The sequence below is a fragment of the Daphnia magna genome, linkage group LG3 (assembly GCF_020631705.1).
Source record: "Daphnia magna isolate NIES linkage group LG3, ASM2063170v1.1, whole genome shotgun sequence".
In the NCBI taxonomy this organism is placed as follows: Eukaryota; Metazoa; Arthropoda; class Branchiopoda; order Diplostraca; family Daphniidae; genus Daphnia; species Daphnia magna.
Genome location: NC_059184.1, coordinates 13062240 through 13077450, shown reverse-complemented (window position 1 = coordinate 13077450; position 15211 = coordinate 13062240). Strand labels below are relative to the sequence as shown.

The 15211-nt window shown below is 36.7% G+C and overlaps 3 protein-coding genes and 1 long non-coding RNA gene across 4 annotated transcripts; 2 read left to right on the top strand and 2 right to left on the bottom strand.

The window, feature by feature from the left end:
• Nucleotides 1-4266: 4266 nt before the first annotated feature.
• Nucleotides 4267-8280, bottom strand: LOC116918288 (protein SMG8). Its single transcript, XM_032923961.2, has 15 exons — nucleotides 8108-8280; nucleotides 7898-8042; nucleotides 7722-7841; nucleotides 7454-7663; nucleotides 7161-7318; nucleotides 6906-7084; nucleotides 6795-6841; nucleotides 6644-6724; nucleotides 6435-6575; nucleotides 6110-6370; nucleotides 5923-6053; nucleotides 5456-5847; nucleotides 5272-5392; nucleotides 4977-5195; nucleotides 4267-4896 (listed from the first exon to the last, which is right to left on the bottom strand). The coding sequence occupies exons 1-15, from the start codon at nucleotides 8152-8154 to the stop codon at nucleotides 4596-4598; spliced, it is 2553 nt and encodes an 850-aa protein (XP_032779852.2). The 5' UTR covers nucleotides 8155-8280; the 3' UTR covers nucleotides 4267-4595.
• A 22-nt stretch (nucleotides 8281-8302) lies between these two features.
• Nucleotides 8303-8786, top strand: LOC116918302. The gene is made up of 3 exons (XR_004391486.2): nucleotides 8303-8463; nucleotides 8527-8661; nucleotides 8721-8786. It is a non-coding gene; the product is annotated as an uncharacterized LOC116918302 (long non-coding RNA).
• A 170-nt stretch (nucleotides 8787-8956) lies between these two features.
• On the bottom strand, nucleotides 8957-10931 carry LOC116918294 (TBC1 domain family member 20). Its single transcript, XM_032923969.1, has 7 exons — nucleotides 10501-10931; nucleotides 10303-10446; nucleotides 10145-10239; nucleotides 9888-10081; nucleotides 9565-9781; nucleotides 9398-9507; nucleotides 8957-9336 (listed from the first exon to the last, which is right to left on the bottom strand). The coding sequence occupies exons 1-7, from the start codon at nucleotides 10742-10744 to the stop codon at nucleotides 9111-9113; spliced, it is 1230 nt and encodes a 409-aa protein (XP_032779860.1). The 5' UTR covers nucleotides 10745-10931; the 3' UTR covers nucleotides 8957-9110.
• Nucleotides 10932-11456: 525 nt separating this feature from the next.
• On the top strand, nucleotides 11457-15114 carry LOC116918286 (RNA helicase Mov10l1). Its single transcript, XM_032923960.2, has 4 exons — nucleotides 11457-12325; nucleotides 12389-12769; nucleotides 12825-13348; nucleotides 13406-15114. Exons 1-4 carry the CDS (start codon nucleotides 11592-11594, stop codon nucleotides 15067-15069), a joined length of 3303 nt encoding a protein of 1100 aa, XP_032779851.2. The 5' UTR covers nucleotides 11457-11591; the 3' UTR covers nucleotides 15070-15114.
• The last annotated feature ends 97 nt before the right edge of the window (nucleotides 15115-15211 follow it).

Here is a 15211-nt window from a genome sequence, read left to right as displayed (position 1 = left end):
TTTTTGCCTGGGATTTGTAGTTATTTTTATTTAAGTAGAAAACGGAAGATAAAGGTTGTTGCGTTAATAGCACTTGTGTTCAGTAAATTTCAAAAATTACTTGGCTGACGAGAAAACTAATACTATTAACGAAATCAGCATGCAATTTGGTGTATAATGTGCAATTTCTGTTGAATTCCAAAAGATGTCCGTTTTTGCATATTTTGACAAAAGTGGGAAGGCTATACCCTTCCCACTTTTTCATTTTTTGGTAAATTCTAGATTTAGTTTAAAATACACGATTTCCATTCCAAATTGAACGACAATTACGAAAATCAGGTTTATTTTTGCCTGGGATTTGTAATTATTTTAATTTAAGTAGAAAACGGAAGATAAAGGTTGTTGCGTTAATAGCACTTGTGTTCAGTAAATTTCAAAAATTACTTGGCTGACGAGAAAACTAATACTATTATTGAAATCAGCATTAAATTTCGTGTATATTGTGTAATTTTTATTGAATTCAAAGAGATGCCCGTTTTTGCAGATTTTGACAAAAGTGGGAAGGCTATACCCTTCCCACTTTTTCATTTTTTGGTAAATTCTAGATTTAGTTTAAAATGCACGATTTCCATTCCAAATTGAACGACAATTACGAAAATCAGGTTTATTTTTGCCTGGGATTTGTAGTTATTTTTATTTAAGTAGAAAACGGAAGATAAAGGTTGTTGCGTTAATAGCACTTGTGTTCAGTAAATTTCAAAAATTACTTGGCTGACGAGAAAACTAATACTATTAACGAAATCAGCATGCAATTTGGTGTATAATGTGCAATATCTGTTGAATTCCAAAAGATGCCCGTTTTTGCAGATTTTGACAAAAGTGGGAAGGCTATACCCTTCCCACTTTTTCATTTTTTGGTAAATTCTAGATTTAGTTTAAAATGCACGATTTCCATTCCAAATTGAACGACAATTACGAAAATCAGGTTTATTTTTGCCTGGGATTTGTAGTTATTTTAATTTAAGTAGAAAACGGAAGATAAAGGTTGTTGCGTTAATAGCACTTGTGTTCAGTAAATTTCAAAAATTACTTGGCTGACGAGAAAACTAATACTATTATCGAAATCAGCATTAAATTTCGTGTATATTGTGTAATTTTTATTGAATTCAAAGAGATGCCCGTTTTTGCAGATTTTGACAAAAGTGGGAAGGCTATACCCTTCCCACTTTTTCATTTTTTGGTAAATTCTAGATTTAGTTTAAAATGCACGATTTCCATTCCAAATTGAACGACAATTACGAAAATCAGGTTTATTTTTGCCTGGGATTTGTAGTTATTTTAATTTAAGTAGAAAACGGAAGATAAAGGTTGTTGCGTTAATAGCACTTGTGTTCAGTAAATTTCAAAAATTACTTGGCTGACGAGAAAACTAATACTATTAACGAAATCAGCATGCAATTTGGTGTATAATGTGCAATTTCTGTTGAATTCCAAAAGATGTCCGTTTTTGCAGATTTTGACAAAAGTGGGAAGGCTATACCCTTCCCACTTTTTCATTTTTTGGTAAATTCTAGATTTAGTTTAAAATACACGATTTCCATTCCAAATTGAACGACAATTACGAAAATCAGGTTTATTTTTGCCTGGGATTTGTAGTTATTTTTATTTAAGTAGAAAACGGAAGATAAAGGTTGTTGCGTTAATAGCACTTGTGTTCAGTAAATTTCAAAAATTACTTGGCTGACGAGAAAACTAATACTATTATCGAAATCAGCATTAAATTTCGTGTATATTGTGTAATTTTTATTGAATTCAAAGAGATGCCCGTTTTTGCAGATTTTGACAAAAGTGGGAAGGCTATACCCTTCCCACTTTTTCATTTTTTGGTAAAACCTAGATTTAGTTTAAAATGCCCGATTTCCATTCCAAATTGAACGACAATTACGAAAATCAGGTTTATTTTTGCCTGGGATTTGTAGTTATTTTTATTTAAGTAGAAAACGGAAGATAAAGGTTGTTGCGTTAATAGCACTTGTGTTCAGTAAATTTCAAAAATTACTTGGCTGACGAGAAAACTAATACTATTAACGAAATCAGCATGCAATTTGGTGTATAATGTGCAATTTCTGTTGAATTCCAAAAGATTTCCGTTTTTGCAGATTTTGACAAAAGTGGGAAGGCTATACCCTTCCCACTTTTTCATTTTTTGGTAAATTCTAGATTTAGTTTAAAATACACGATTTCCATTCCAAATTGAACGACAATTACGAAAATCAGGTTTATTTTTGTCTGGGATTTGTAGTTATTTTAATTTAAGTAGAAAACGGAAGATAAAGGTTGTTGCGTTAATAGCACTTGTGTTCAGTAAATTTCAAAAATTACTTGGCTGACGAGAAAACTAATACTATTAACGAAATCAGCATGCAATTTGGTGTATAATGTGCAATTTCTGTTGAATTCCAAAAGATGTCCGTTTTTGCAGATTTTGACAAAAGTGGGAAGGCTATACCCTTCCCACTTTTTCATTTTTTGGTAAATTCTAGATTTAGTTTAAAATACACGATTTCCATTCCAAATTGAACGACAATTACGAAAATCAGGTTTATTTTTGCCTGGGATTTGTAGTTATTTTTATTTAAGTAGAAAACGGAAGATAAAGGTTGTTGCGTTAATAGCACTTGTGTTCAGTAAATTTCAAAAATTACTTGGCTGACGAGAAAACTAATACTATTAACGAAATCAGCATGCAATTTGGTGTATAATGTGCAATTTCTGTTGAATTCCAACAGATTTCCGTTTTTAGCAGATTTTGACAAAAGTGGGAAGGCTATACCCTTCCCACTTTTTCATTTTTTGGTAAATTCTAGATTTAGTTTAAAATACACGATTTCCATTCCAAATTGAACGACAATTACGAAAATCAGGTTTATTTTTGCCTGGGATTTGTAGTTATTTTAATTTAAGTAGAAAACGGAAGATAAAGGTTGTTGCGTTAATAGCACTTGTGTTCAGTAAATTTCAAAAATTACTTGGCTGACGAGAAAACTAATACTATTAACGAAATCAGCATGCAATTTGGTGTATAATGTGCAATTTCTGTTGAATTCCAAAAGATGTCCGTTTTTGCAGATTTTGACAAAAGTGGGAAGGCTATACCCTTCCCACTTTTTCATTTTTTGGTAAATTCTAGATTTAGTTTAAAATACACGATTTCCATTCCAAATTGAACGACAATTACGAAAATCAGGTTTATTTTTGCCTGGGATTTGTAGTTATTTTAATTTAAGTAGAAAACGGAAGATAAAGGTTGTTGCGTTAATAGCACTTGTGTTCAGTAAATTTCAAAAATTACTTGGCTGACGAGAAAACTAATACTATTAACGAAATCAGCATGCAATTTGGTGTATAATGTGCAATTTCTGTTGAATTCCAAAAGATGTCCGTTTTTGCAGATTTTGACAAAAGTGGGAAGGCTATACCCTTCCCACTTTTTCATTTTTTGGTAAATTCTAGATTTAGTTTAAAATACACGATTTCCATTCCAAATTGAACGACAATTACGAAAATCAGGTTTATTTTTGCCTGGGATTTGTAGTTATTTTTATTTAAGTAGAAAACGGAAGATAAAGGTTGTTGCGTTAATAGCACTTGTGTTCAGTAAATTTCAAAAATTACTTGGCTGACGAGAAAACTAATACTATTAACGAAATCAGCATGCAATTTGGTGTATAATGTGCAATTTCTGTTGAATTCCAAAAGATGTCCGTTTTTGCAGATTTTGACAAAAGTGGGAAGGCTATACCCTTCCCACTTTTTCATTTTTTGGTAAATTCTAGATTTAGTTTAAAATACACGATTTCCATTCCAAATTGAACGACAATTACGAAAATCAGGTTTATTTTTGCCTGGGATTTGTAGTTATTTTAATTTAAGTAGAAAACGGAAGATAAAGGTTGTTGCGTTAATAGCACTTGTGTTCAGTAAATTTCAAAAATTACTTGGCTGACGAGAAAACTAATACTATTAACGAAATCAGCATGCAATTTGGTGTATAATGTGCAATTTCTGTTGAATTCCAAAAGATGTCCGTTTTTGCAGATTTTGACAAAAGTGGGAAGGCCACCGCGCGACTTAAGTGTCCGCGATGCCTCAAATACAAACGGCTCTTTAAAAAATAAAGGTCGCTTTAAACATTTTTTTTCAGAATGCCCTTCCCACTTTTTCATTTTTTGGTAAATTCTAGATTTAGTTTAAAATACACGATTTCCATTCCAAATTGAACGACAATTACGAAAATCAGGTTTATTTTTGCCTGGGATTTGTAGTTATTTTAATTTAAGTAGAAAACGGAAGATAAAGGTTGTTGCGTTAATAAGGTTCCCTTACGAAAGAAAAAAACAGCTAACCATTGCTTAAAGATAAGCCCGACTTTTCCAGATTGTTTTTCATTTTAAAAAACATAAATATAGTTATGAAAAAATATTATTTCGGTTTGAAATTAAACGAGCGATCTTGATGATGATTAGATGAGTAAATCTACAAAAGCCTATAGGCTATTTCGACGTAGTAATGGCCAACCAATAAACAATCAAAGAAATGGCAAAATTTAATATTCTTCACTCATTCGCTAATTCCATAACTCCACATGTTCCCTTCAAAAGGTAGCCGTGTTGAGCTGCGCGTGCGTTTTCTTTAGGATGTGTGTAAATCTGATTTTCATCTTCATAAACATAAGGAAAACGCAGGATCCAATAACTACTTGGTGACAGTTGAATGGGCTCTGTAAATCCAGTGACAAATTCGGGGCATGGTGGTGGTGCCGGTCGAACTTTAGGATCTACTGTAACGTGTACAGCGGCTTTCGGGGTCACTACATGAAGGCGCATAAGCTGAGCAATCAAAGCTTTGCCACCGCGACTACAAGAAGGAAAAAAAAAATCATAATAATAATCAAAATGGTGGTTTAAAATCATACTGCTATCCCAATGCGTGCTTACTTATAGGGGCAGGGACAAGGTAGATAAAGAGGAACATCGTTCTGTGTAATAAGTTGGGCAGAATCTTTCACCAGCCCCGCGCCAGTAGCCTTTAAAATTCTACCAGGTGAGGAACTCATGAAACGATGTCCTCTTGGACACTCGTATTCGACTCCAATAAATATTTTTACAGTAAACTCATGTTGTCCTTGCTTAACACGTTTGCCTTTGCCAGAATACCTAAAGAAAAAGGCAAATGCAACTAAGTTCTGTATAACCGATTCGGTTGTAATAACAGTACTGAAACGTTTCATACCCAAGGTTGTGTGTCCGCCTACCATCTAGTCCATTTGATTCGTTATGATGTAAACGTACGGGAATGTCCCATGGCAAAAGAAATCCGGAACCAGCAAGAAAACCTGGCTGATCTGACAACCCTAAGAAACAAGCAATATCGTTTGAATCAACTAGTAAAGAACAACAATCTAGGATTTATCTACCTGCATTGTGTGAATACAAGCTAGACGATCCTAGGCAAACAAGGCTCCAAGAGGAGTAACGCGGCAAGATTCCGGATGGTGAGTTCACGTGAAGCATGCATGGAAGATATTCGGTCGTTGAAAAGTCCCGCGTTGACACGGCAGGCAGTTCGTGAGTTCCCGCTATTTCCATAAGATTATCTTCATCAATGGCCTCTGCTGCTTCTCCTTTCCCCAAGGAAGTCTGGGATTCTTCATGGTCGTCAGCAGCAACTTGACTAAGATGATCAACCGACAAGGCAGGAAACTCATTTTCGTCAGGTCCAAGACTTAAATCCTCAGTTCCCGTAATCAATTTTTCAACATCTCTCGCAAAGTGCATTGATTTTGAGGCTCCTTTCAAGTTGGCTGGTCTGTAATTTACCACGTGGAAAATACAAGTAAGAAACCAAATCAAATACTTCCTTGAACCACATAGTTATACTTACTCAAAATGGTCGCTGCTGGGTTTGAATATTGGAAACGTAACATGACGAAGCCGGCCACAACACTCCTCTTCAATCAGGCGGTAAAAACCGGAATTAGCATATTCGACATCATATGGATCTTCTCTGTTTGCCTTTATATAAAATTTCATAAAATTTAGGAAATGGTTAAACTAAAATTGGCAATTACCTGGCGTCTTCCACACGAGCATGCAGAGACATACCGTACACCACTCATATGCGGAAGAACAGGCAGCTTGCTATCGCTGCTTTCTTCGGCATGTACTCTGTGTACAGGCTGAATGCAAGGATTACCAATGATGCTGGGAAATTCGCACATACGCCGTCCGTTACGCCAAAACCGGTCACACTCAGTGTCCAAACGACCAAGAAACTTTTGCACGGCTGGACCTCTTCCATGACTAGACAGTAACGCTTTAGCTTGCGTTTTCTGGTTTCAAAGTTTAAAAAACGCGAATAGAAAAATAAGTCGTTTGAGTTTATCACTGCCATACCTTGTTTTCGTGATATTGCGAGCTATAATGTGAAGGTAAGTTCTCTTGGTATGCTGCTAGAGCCAAAGGAAGAACTTTTAAACAACGAGCTTCGCTGAATTGTCCTTCAACATCCAAGATGGAACGCAATAGCTGGAAACCCTACGAAAATAAAACCATCGAAATAAATAAAATGCGTTGGATACTGATCGTTGGGTTTCCAAGCATACTTTTAAACCATTGGCTGTACTATTGGTGAAGAAGTCAAACAACTTAAAGGCGGCGTCAAACCACACTCTTGCCGGAGGAAGCTACACATGTAAGGTAAAAATACTAAGCATTATGAAATGCATGTTTTTTAAATCAACGTAAAAACATTACCACAAAAATACTCGGGCCAACATGCCTGCCCACGTTGTCAGAAAACCCTGCATCATTGGTGAAATAAGCATCAACCCCAATATCAGAATCCATATCCTCTGACATACATACCTTCAGTTTGTGCCAAAGTTATATGTTGGCTCAGAAATTCACGAAAGTCGTTTGGGCTTTCATTTCCGATTTCGAACGTATCATTTAGCAACTCCAATAAAAACGTGAATCTGTCTTGCTGCTTTGGTTTGAAAAAGACAAATTCTTGATTGCTTGGAATTGCAAATAAGGAATTGGTGCTATTTGGCAAAAATACGAGAATTTGGTCGGTTAGTATAGTTGCGTACCCTAACGATCCATTATACTGTATATTACCAAACATTAGTTATCACGCGGCATTTTCTTAGTAACCGATATATTTGATCTTCCATCAAATGTTGCAGGGATTTCAAATTTTCATCCAGAACTGGTGGTCTCTGTTCAAAGTAGAAGAGCACACGCGGAGAACAAAGTCTACCAAGCGTCAACCAGTCCTAAGGAAGAATGCACGATAATGAAAAAGACATAATAAAACAAATTGCAAGGCAAAAAAATAAAATAAGAACAAAATAAAATAAAAAATAATAATAATAAATTTAAAAAAATATATAAAAAAATTTCTTCTTTACCTTAGGTAAACCAGGAACAGTTTTTAGCACTTCAGCAACACTACCCTGCAATTTTGTTCGAACACTGTCCAATGTTTTAAATAGTTGGATGTAGTTCAAATCAAAACTAGAACTAGCATTTGTTACAACACAGATATGGGAAACAAGAAAAAGAAATAAAAGATGTCTTGTAGAGGTATCTCTCAAGTTGGAGAAATAGTGAAGAAATCCCTTGAATAAAGAGAAAATTGAATTAGATCTATTTCCAAATGGCTTGAGAAAATATTACCTTCTCAAACAAAGTGTCTTCATGTTTATCAAGCATTACTAAGGTGTTTGTATCATAGATGTTGTAGCAATAAAGAAACAAGATTTTTTTCTTTGAACAAAAGTATCCCTCTATTGAACTCTACAAAAAAAATTATTAAACTTATAATAATTTTACATGTCATCACTATGTCATACCTCATCATTAATTTTACTGCTGTGAAAGATTGGGTGCTTAAAATAATCATTTATGCATGAAATCTTTGTGGGGAGTTGGTTTACCAGATTCGTTTTTCCTATGAAACTTACAACTGTAACATTTGGATCAACCGTTGGAAAAATCCTGCAAGTGAAGGTATGAATCTAGCAAAAATGTACGATATGCGTTCCTTTGACTGGGTTTAGTACCTATCGTCTATTTTGTCTGGAAAACGAAATTTGTTCCCGTAAAGCATGTTGATGTTTCAAATATAATAAGTAATGTTTGTTTTTCTTCGTTTGCTCACTGCACACGTTTCGTTGAGTTTTGACACCCAATAAAACGAATGGCACTATAATAACTCTTGAATGTCGTCTGCAGAGAGCAGACTCTGCGCCATTGGCGGCACTAGTCGAAATTGGCTGGCCCTCTATCATAGGAATTATGCAACAATATAAAATAAAGAAAATATATGCACGATTTGTAGTCATGCAATCGTCCCATATTTGACATTTGACAGGAAACGTTTTAGACACCTTAATTTTCGAATATTCAGTTATAAAAGGTTAGTAAGCTTAACTGAGTACTGCAGTGAGTACTTTCAAAACTTTCTATTGAGCAACCATAGGTACGATAAATAGGGTATTGGTCCTCTAGCATGAATAACATGGATGATAATGAGAAAAATGCAGCTCGTTTAGGATGTTTGACGTGTCCTTCAGTTATTCTCCTGCCTGGTGTTGGAACTCTTGTGAAAACTGAGGTAATGTTTAATATAAAGGTATTTTTTAGTTCCAGTGTTTTGAAATCTATAATTTACAGTTCAAATTGCCTCTGATTCACAAGTCAAGTAAAGATGAAGAAGACAATGCAGAATTTATCACAAAATCTTGGATGATACCTGATATGTTCCAGTTTGAAAATGTTGGGTTCTCTAAAACAGTTGGTAACTTTAAATATCTAGTCTGTGCAGACTGTGAAATTGGACCAATAGGGTGGCATTGCATAGACAACAAAACAAGCTATATTGCTGATGTACGTGTAAAACACATGGAGAGTTGAATACAAATTAGTTTATTAATTACATACTCATACAATTCAACATAGGAATGGTCTTTGATAGGGTAGAAGAAGGAACAAAGACAGGTACAAAATTTAACATTATGAAATTTTCTCTTTTTTAACACAAGCATGTACAAGAAAAATATACTTTCAGAATATCTCCAAATTAGGTCTAACATAATTATAAATAAAAGCAACTGTGGCAACACTTACACTAAGAGCAAAAACTTTGACAGTCGGTGATTTGAAAGTTCTTAAACCAGGCCAGGGAGTCCAGCGCTGTACCGATGCTTTCTTCTGTTTTCCTTGTAAAATCGCTTTCCGCTGTTCCATTTTCCGCTTGCGCTCCTCGTCCTCTTCTTTGATCCTGCGAATGCTACAAAAAATACCATGAAATCTAACAAAAATCTTGATACGATTCGATTTTTACGAAATACTTTTCGGCGTGCATCTCCCTGATAGTTTTTTCCATAACATCTGGCGGATAAGAAATCATCAACTTTGCTGTTTCAGTCAAGAGAGTATCAAACGGCAGATTATCGGGAACCTATAAGACAAAAACTGTACACGATAATGCGCAAATAACTGAGTTAATCAAAGGTACATTGGAAAGCATTTGATGTAGAAGTGGCATTTCGCAAGGTGTCAAAAAAATATCGCTTGCCCTATGCAATACTACAACGGCAGACAGATACATCGACGTCCAAGGGTGTGAAACAATGAATACATCGAACAATCGCGTGACAGTGTCATAATCGTTGAGTACATGGCCGAACCAAGTGATCACCCAAGGAAGGCAGAATATTGTCCCCAGCTCCGACCTCAAATGGAAACGAAATAATCACGTTAAATTACTTCACACGATGAAGATATAAAAAAAAGGATTCGTTTTATTCATTTACGAGTATAAGATTACTTTTTAAATACCTCATAAGATAGTTATACAAATCGTGATTTTCATTTCGGACTAGTGCATACACTAAGTTTAGAATTTCCATTGTTGGTTCCATATCTGGTCCCATAAACAGTTGGAAATGTGATTTGGAAAGCTGGCATAATACACTGTAACTCTTTTCTTCACCCAATACAAGCAATAGAGTGATAGCAATATCATGAAAACCCTATACAAGCAATAAGAAATCATGGTAACTGATAACACCAATTTACAAATGTGCACTGTAAACCTGGTAGTAATGTAAACCTTCATTTGCTATTAGCACTCCTATAATCAACTCTGTGACTTTTATTTGGAGGTCAGCTTGGATAGATTCATTAATGCCTGAAGGATATAATTTCTTTTTACATTACCACAGAAGGAAAAGTAGGAACTCTTTTCGGTTACCTGGAGGAAACCGTTTCAGTATTCGTTTGACATCCAAAACAACTTGGTTGTAGTAGTGATGATGCTTGATTTTTTCTGATGAACTTCTTTCTAAGATGCCATTACTTTGAGCTATGACCGGCCATACCTTTTTTCTTAGAGCATCTACAAATCCCAGCATAGAAGTTAAGATTTCAAACTATTTAAACATTTTAATACCATTCATGAGGCCTCCACGTGAAAAACATACTTCTGTGAAAGAAGTGTTATCACAGCAGTTTTCAATCAAACTTTCGATTACTTTTTGTTTGTCGGTCTGCCAAAAAGGTGCTGTATTGCAATCCATGAAATCGTTCAAATCGGCGAGGTCCAAATATTCTTCTGTGTCAGTGCTACTCGTGCTGTCTTGATCGTAACTAAAATCTTCGCCGCCATGACTTTGTTCCAGCACCACTTTACTCATTTCTAAATACGGGCACTGACATTTGTTTGTTGTTATTTATTTATTATGTTGTTGACAAGAAGACGTGATTTTTTTATCCTTCAACTTCAACACTGCAATACACACGAACTTCCTGGTTCTTCATATGATTGCTAGAGAGCGCATAAATTAATGTCTATGATTACCAGTAGATGGTAGAAGTATTATCTAGTGAAGGTAGTTAATGGTTAATGCTAATGAAATTTGCCGAGTCTCCGCACTTTACGGGCTTTCTTCCGCAACTTCCTGCAGTTAATAGCGTGTAATTTGATAGCAGTTGTTAATGATTTGAACTGGTCTACGTGGAGTATACACAAACACACGGAAAGACGTCTACATTTCAATTCGTAGGGATGATCAAAGGGAAAGCTATGTATAAAACAGATTTCCAACTCCATGGCTGGTCTGGTGAAAGTTTCCTATTTCAGTCATTCACCGATTATTCGTGAGTTTTTGCATCCGTGGAATGAAATTCTCCCACCACATGTACACCCATGCTAATTATTATTCAAAACGAGCTATGCTATTTAAATTAACTTACTTGAATTGAACTTACCTTCGGGTGGCTATGTTTTGTCAAGAAAATTTAAAAACTGATTCTGCAATCTCGTCCTGCACTTTATCCACTAACATTTAAGTTCGCTGCACGGAAAACCCCGCACTTTACCAAACTCTCATGATTTCCTATAGTATAGTTATTTAAAATTTAAATCATGAAAGTGGAATGCGAATAAACATGTGTTGCTCATCCAACAAAATACGCTTGATCGTAGGCCTATAGAGGAAACAATATTGAAAATTGCTGGCAAAAAGAACATTGAAAATAAATATGATTCAGTTTGGTTTTCCCAGGATGTTTCAACAACTTTGGGAGTTACTCTATACTTTACTTACCTATCAAACTGACCCAGGTTTCAATGAGGATTTGCTAGAAGTGCTCTTTGAAGATGACGGATCTCATTATGAAACCCAGAGAATAAGTGGCATGGTGACCAAAATTCATGAAAACCAGTCTTTAGCAATAATTAATCATGACATATACATGGACTTATCAATCCCTGTCCCAGGTGGAAAGAAGCTCCGGCTAAATGATTTTGTTGTGGCTATGGTTAAAAGACGTAGTGAAGATGATGCATGGAGAGTAGAAAGAGTTGAAATACTTGAAAGAACCAATGCATGGCAAAGCAAAAAGGATACTGAAAATTTTGAAGAATCACATGATACGCAATCTCAACAAAATCCTGATCATACTGATCCAAGCATTGAACACTGCCAGTCCAAAACAGTTGTTGGACAGGTTACAGGAGTTTCTACCAAACTGATTATTAACAATGGAGAATTTGAACTTTCTCAAGGTAGTGCCAATGGCATCAACTATGTTGTTGGTGATTGGCTGACAATGAAGATCCTATTTGATCCAGAAGAACCAGAAAAGAAAGCCATTTGTACAGCTGCAGAACCTTTACGTAAATGGAAATTTGAAGGCAGAATCAGTGTTTTTCAAGAAGATAAAGGAATTATTGATAATGATATTTTCTTCAGTTTGACAGTGTGCATGAATGGGTACATAACTATTGGTTGTATAAACATCTTGTTCTTCGAATGAAATGTATGCTTACTTTCCAGGTACAACCCTCATCTGAAAGATTTGGTTCACGTTACCGCTATCGAAAGCAATGCAGGAGGTGAAGATTTCATGTGGCGCGCCATTTCGGTCATCCCTGCTTCCAACAGTGCACGTGCAAAAAAAAATGTCGATTTGTCGTCAACCCGAACCAATCTCAAAGAAGCTCTTGAAGTTTCTGTCGAAAAGGAAAAGAATTTTGGTATTGTGCAAATAGGATCCGAAAATCAAATACTCATTGAAGTCACAAATATGGACTTGATGGAGCACACATTGTTAAATGCCAAATTCCTTAACATGCGAAGTAATTTTGAGATATCCAATCAAATTTTTCCCGTCATTATACCTATCAACGGGAAAATCTACGTTGAGATATTCTTCAAGTAGAAAACCATATACTTCTAACTGGTGCATGATGTAATTCTTTTTTTTCTGAAGGGCTACCACCATGGGAAGAGTGGATGATGTAATCGAATTTGATTTCGGAAAATTCGTTGTTGAACGAAGCTTAAGCGCAGAAGTACGAGGAATAGAATCGCTTGCCGGTGAGAGTTCGGCGGTACCGTTTCTTACGCGGTTTAAGCAGCGACAGCAAATCAGTCGCCGACAAGTCATGGAGGATGAATCCCATCGTGACTCCAACTGGGTGATGAAAGGAGTTCGACCTTTCAAGCCGCCACCATTTACCACTCTGCGCTTGGCTCAATATCCAGTTCCACGCTCATTGTGGCAAACTATTCAGCAGAAAATGAATTTAATTGAAAGTAATCCATCGCTAGGCGATATGTTACAACCGAAAAACTATTGCATTAAGTTTCAGACACTCCTGCATTTGGAAGAAATCGAAACAACTATCCGTTTACGTAATTACGACATTGATAGAGCTTCTTTAAAACCAATGGGGCCTTACCTGGCTTTAGAAGTCGCAGGACTAGCAGAAAAAAGGCCATCGCTTATTGCAGGTATAGTGCATTTTTCTAGACTTTGAAAGTGGTGTTAGTAATTCAGTAATTGTCTAGGTGATGGAGTAATACTTTCAAATCCATGGGGAAGAGGAGGATTGACTTATGAAGGATTTGTTCACACCACTTTCAAATCAGAAGCACTAATCCAATTCCATCCAGATTTTCACCAAAAATATAACGGAGAGGATTATGCAGTACGCTTTTTGTTCAATAGAACAACAATGCGACGCTATCACACTGCCGTAGAAACGTCAGCAAAACATCCTGGATACAAAATCCTCTTTCCAAGCGATCCAGAAATTCGACCACCACAGGTCAACTTCAATTGCCTATCGCAGAAGAAAACTTCTGTTGCGGATCGTCTTTTCCAAATGAAGTCGGAAGAAAACAGAATCGAGTGGATCAATCATCGTTTGAACTGTGAACAGCGTCGTGCCGTCCTCCGTATTTTAGAGGGAGTTCATCGCCCTATTCCATACATAATTTACGGTCCTCCCGGTACAGGCAAGACGGTGACAGTGGTCGAAGCAATCTTACAGGTGTTCCTCTTGTGTCCACGCAGCCGAATCCTCGTTGCGACGCCTTCAAATAGCTCGGCTGATCTAGTTGCTCACAGGCTGCATGAGAGCGGTCGAGTGGGCGTTGGAGAGATGGTCCGATTGAACGCCTTTAGCCGCAATACGGACATGATGCCTGATTCTATACAAGCCTACAGCATGACATGCGAAGACCTGCAGAAGGCAATCCGTCATCGTATTCTAGTCACCACCTGCACATCGTCTGGGAAGATATACACAATGTGTCTTCAGGTTGGCCATTTCACACACCTCTTTATCGATGAAGCTGGGCAGGCCACGGAACCGGAAAGTCTAGTCTCCGTCGGTCTCATTCGCTGTGATTCTAATCCGGGTCAGATCGTCCTAGCTGGAGACCCTAAACAACTAGGACCTGTATTAATGAGTCACTATGCCTCTACATACGGGTTAAGCATTTCTTTGCTAGAAAGATTGTCGAATAATCCTCTTTATTCGCGTAACAAGGCCTTCGCAGAAAGTGGCTATTATAATCCCAACCTTCTTACCAAACTAGTCCGTAATTATCGATCTCATCCGTCGCTCTTGACCTTGCCTTCTTTTATGTTCTACGAAGACGAGCTCGTGTCTTGTGCGTCTGTCGAAACTGCGGAGAAAATGGCCCATTTTAGCTGGCTGCCGAAACCTGGAATTCCTTTACTTTTCCATGGCATCCGTGGTGAAAACTACCAAGAGACCGATAGTCCTTCATGGTGCAATCCGGCTGAGGTTTACCACGTCATCCGCTATCTCCAGCTTCTCTTAAATGCTAAAGTGGATCCAGTCAATGTTGGTGTTATTACACCCTACCGCAAACAGGTTGAAAAAATCCGCAATTTCATCAAATCCAACGATTTGTTTCCGTTTAAAGTGGGGTCTGTTGAAGAATTCCAAGGCCAAGAAAGAGATGTGATTATCGTTAGTACTGTCCGCTCACACGAATATTTTGTGGAACAAGATGTCATCCAGCATTTGGGATTCCTTCGTAGTCCTAAACGTTTTAATGTCACTGTTACTCGTGCAAAATCTCTGTTAATCGTCATTGGAAATCCACATTTGCTCATTCACGACGAATATTGGGGCCCATTCCTGAAACACTGTGCTCAACTTGGCGCCTACACAGGCTGTGATCTGCCAGATTTGTAAATGTAAAATTTGCTACATTTAATACAAAGAAATTTTTTCGGTTAACTTTAAGGACAAGTTTTTTTCTTCCTGTGTTCTGTCAAACTGAAATTTTTTAAGGAAGGCATTTATTACTTATCGCAAAAAAAGAACTTATGATTGC

Excerpts from the sequence above, each read along its gene's own strand:
- LOC116918288 (XM_032923961.2), bottom strand. The coding sequence starts at position 8,154 with ATGCTTTACGGGAACAAATTTCGTTTTCCAGACAAAATAGACGATAG. Across the intron at positions 5,848-5,922 it reads CCCAGCAGCGACCATTTTGA|ACCAGCCAACTTGAAAGGAG; the intron begins GTAAGTATAACT and ends GGTAAATTACAG. Across the intron at positions 5,196-5,271 it reads AGGCGGACACACAACCTTGG|GTATTCTGGCAAAGGCAAAC; the intron begins GTATGAAACGTT and ends CTTTTTCTTTAG.
- LOC116918294 (XM_032923969.1), bottom strand. The coding sequence starts at position 10,744 with ATGAGTAAAGTGGTGCTGGAACAAAGTCATGGCGGCGAAGATTTTAGT. Across the intron at positions 10,082-10,144 it reads AAGGTTTACATTACTACCAG|GGTTTTCATGATATTGCTAT; the intron begins GTTTACAGTGCA and ends TTGCTTGTATAG. Across the intron at positions 9,337-9,397 it reads AGGGAGATGCACGCCGAAAA|CATTCGCAGGATCAAAGAAG; the intron begins GTATTTCGTAAA and ends TATTTTTTGTAG.
- LOC116918286 (XM_032923960.2), top strand. The coding sequence starts at position 11,592 with ATGATTCAGTTTGGTTTTCCCAGGATGTTTCAACAACTTTGGGAGTTA. Across the intron at positions 12,326-12,388 it reads TTGACAGTGTGCATGAATGG|GTACAACCCTCATCTGAAAG; the intron begins GTACATAACTAT and ends CTTACTTTCCAG. Across the intron at positions 12,770-12,824 it reads TACGTTGAGATATTCTTCAA|GGCTACCACCATGGGAAGAG; the intron begins GTAGAAAACCAT and ends TTTTTTCTGAAG.